Below are 2,133 nucleotides of genomic sequence, written 5' to 3' on the forward strand. Positions count from 1 at the left end.
CTAATGGTAGGGCAAGAAACGTAATAGTTAGAGAGAGAGAGAGAGAGAGAGAGAGAGGTGATAACCGGGGTTGTTCGTTTGCAAGGTAAAGTGGCAAAAGAAGGCAAGCACCTGTGCAACTAACACTAAGCGCAAAGGAGAAAGCCGAGAGGGGACGCATGTGAGAGAGAAGGCCGAGAAGGAACGCATGTGAGAGAGAAGGCCGGTACATGTTCGAATGGTAGGGCAAGACAATTTCAAACCAAGGCAATGACTTCAATCTTTCTGCAACCCCTTTGCATCCGACGGACAACGGTTTCAAATTTCCCTACAACCTCTACTTCCAACGTTCTCTGGTTCTCTGATGAAGGCGGCAACTAGCACGGCTAGCAGACGTTGCATGGCCTTGGCCTGGGTGGACCCTTTGTTCTCAAAAAATGGTAACACGTGACAACTTATGCAATGCCCTGTAATATATAGTAGAGAGGAGAGGCGTTGTGGGAGGGAGGTTTATTAACATATATTTGAGGAGTAGATGAAGATTCACTCTTGTGTGATGGGCGCTCCTTAATCAATCTTTTCTATATATATATATATAGAGAGAGAGAGAGAGAGAGAGTGGGTGGGTGAGTGGGTTGGTGGGGCGGAGGGTGATATTTTTGATTACACATTTACAACCAGAACTTAGAAAAGTAGATTGTTAGAATATCCTCACCAATAAAGGAATATCCTCACCAATAAAGGCATCGGTCTTGAAGAAACAGTTTACTCTTGAGAACAAACGGAAGCAAACTAATCCCATTAAACCTTCAATGTTGTGCTTACAACCACAAGATACAACAAGATGCTAACAAATTAACCAAACCTTTAGCGTCGTGCTTCTACTACCTTGCTTACAAATTAATACCATTGGCTTAAGGAACACTATCAATCAAATTAAGCACATTAATACCCTTGGATACCAGCTAATTTACTGGGTATTTCTTGCAAAGCTTATTTTTTATCCTCTTTCTTGGGCTTAGGCAAATCTCTTTCTGAGCAGTTGGACTACAAACTCTGTGACTTTCTCCGGTTCAGGCAAGATTGAGGCAAGGGAGGACTCCTTCATGGCATTCACCCAAGCGTGGAGGCGTGGGAATTTGTCATCGAAGGGGATCTTGAAGTCTCCCAGTGCCTCGAAGGATGGGAACCAAACCACAAAAGGGCCCAGAATGATGTCCACAAACCCTACTGTGGCTCCCCCGAAGAAAGGAGGCTCCTCGGCCACACTCCCCAGCGCCTCCTCCAAGGTGGCCAAGCACTCCATAGCATTGTCTATGGCCACCTTCTGTTCATCCCCCTTGGTCCTCACGATCCCAAACAGGCCATCAAACACCTGCACAGACAATTAGAGAGCCCTTTTTTAATAAAAACGGCCTTCTTCAAAGCCTTGGAGGCACCCCCCCCTCTCTCTCTCTCTCTCTCTCACACACACACACACACTCTCTCTCTCTCTCTCACACACACACACACAAACTACAACTAACACTCGGTACCTTCTTGTCCACATAATCTGCCCAGAAACGCGAGATCGCTCTGCCATAAGCGTCCGAGGGCAAGAGGTTCTTGCCCTCAGGGGAGGGCCAGGCCTCATCCACATACTGCACGATGACAGAAGACTCGCAGATGGGCTTGGCGTTGTGGATGAGGACGGGGATCTTCTTATACACGGGGTTGGATTCCAGCAGCAGCTTGCTCTTGTTACTCGGATCCTGCGGCAGCTTCACGTACTCCACACCCTTGGAGGCCAGCGCCAGCTCCGCCCTCATCGAATAAGGGCTCCCCCACACGCACAGCAGCTGCACCGACTCACTCGCCATCTCCCTTCTCTTGCCTTGTCTTGTGCCTGCGGATGCTCCGCCCCACACAACCACCTGTGAGCGGAGGCCAATGATATGCGAAAAAAAGACTTTGGTTGGTACACCAATTACTCCTCGCGACAACCGCCCCATTCTCGAGCGTCTTCCCAAATCGGAATTGCATTGGTCCACCACCATCACCCTCCGCTCATTGAGAGGGGATCTGCCTCTCTCTTCATTTTTTACCATTTTTGTATCGGGCACATGAGTCACTAGGGCACGGCTCCTATGAAAACCCACTGCATCGCATTTTTTT

General features: G+C 48.6%; 1 protein-coding gene across 1 annotated transcript; it reads right to left on the bottom strand.

Annotated features, from left to right (window-relative positions):
* Positions 1-750: 750 nt before the first annotated feature.
* On the bottom strand, positions 751-1,912 carry LOC147604656 (glutathione S-transferase U19-like). The gene is made up of 2 exons (XM_086794887.1): positions 1,515-1,912; positions 751-1,354 (listed from the first exon to the last, which is right to left on the bottom strand). The coding sequence occupies exons 1-2, from the start codon at positions 1,836-1,838 to the stop codon at positions 998-1,000; spliced, it is 681 nt and encodes a 226-aa protein (XP_086651013.1). The 5' UTR covers positions 1,839-1,912; the 3' UTR covers positions 751-997.
* Positions 1,913-2,133: the final 221 nt, after the last annotated feature.

The sequence above is a fragment of the Cibotium barometz genome, chromosome 61 (genome assembly GCF_041138505.1).
Source record: "Cibotium barometz isolate CiBa-2024 chromosome 61, ASM4113850v1, whole genome shotgun sequence".
Lineage (NCBI taxonomy): Eukaryota > Viridiplantae > Streptophyta > Polypodiopsida > Cyatheales > Cibotiaceae > Cibotium > Cibotium barometz.

Bases quoted from the DNA above. Each gene is read 5' to 3' on its own strand.
- LOC147604656 (XM_086794887.1), bottom strand. From the start codon at position 1,838: ATGGCGAGTGAGTCGGTGCAGCTGCTGTGCGTGTGGGGGAGCCCTTAT. The intron at 1,355-1,514 runs GTACCGAGTGTT...TTGTCTGTGCAG, and splicing joins CAGATTATGTGGACAAGAAG to GTGTTTGATGGCCTGTTTGG.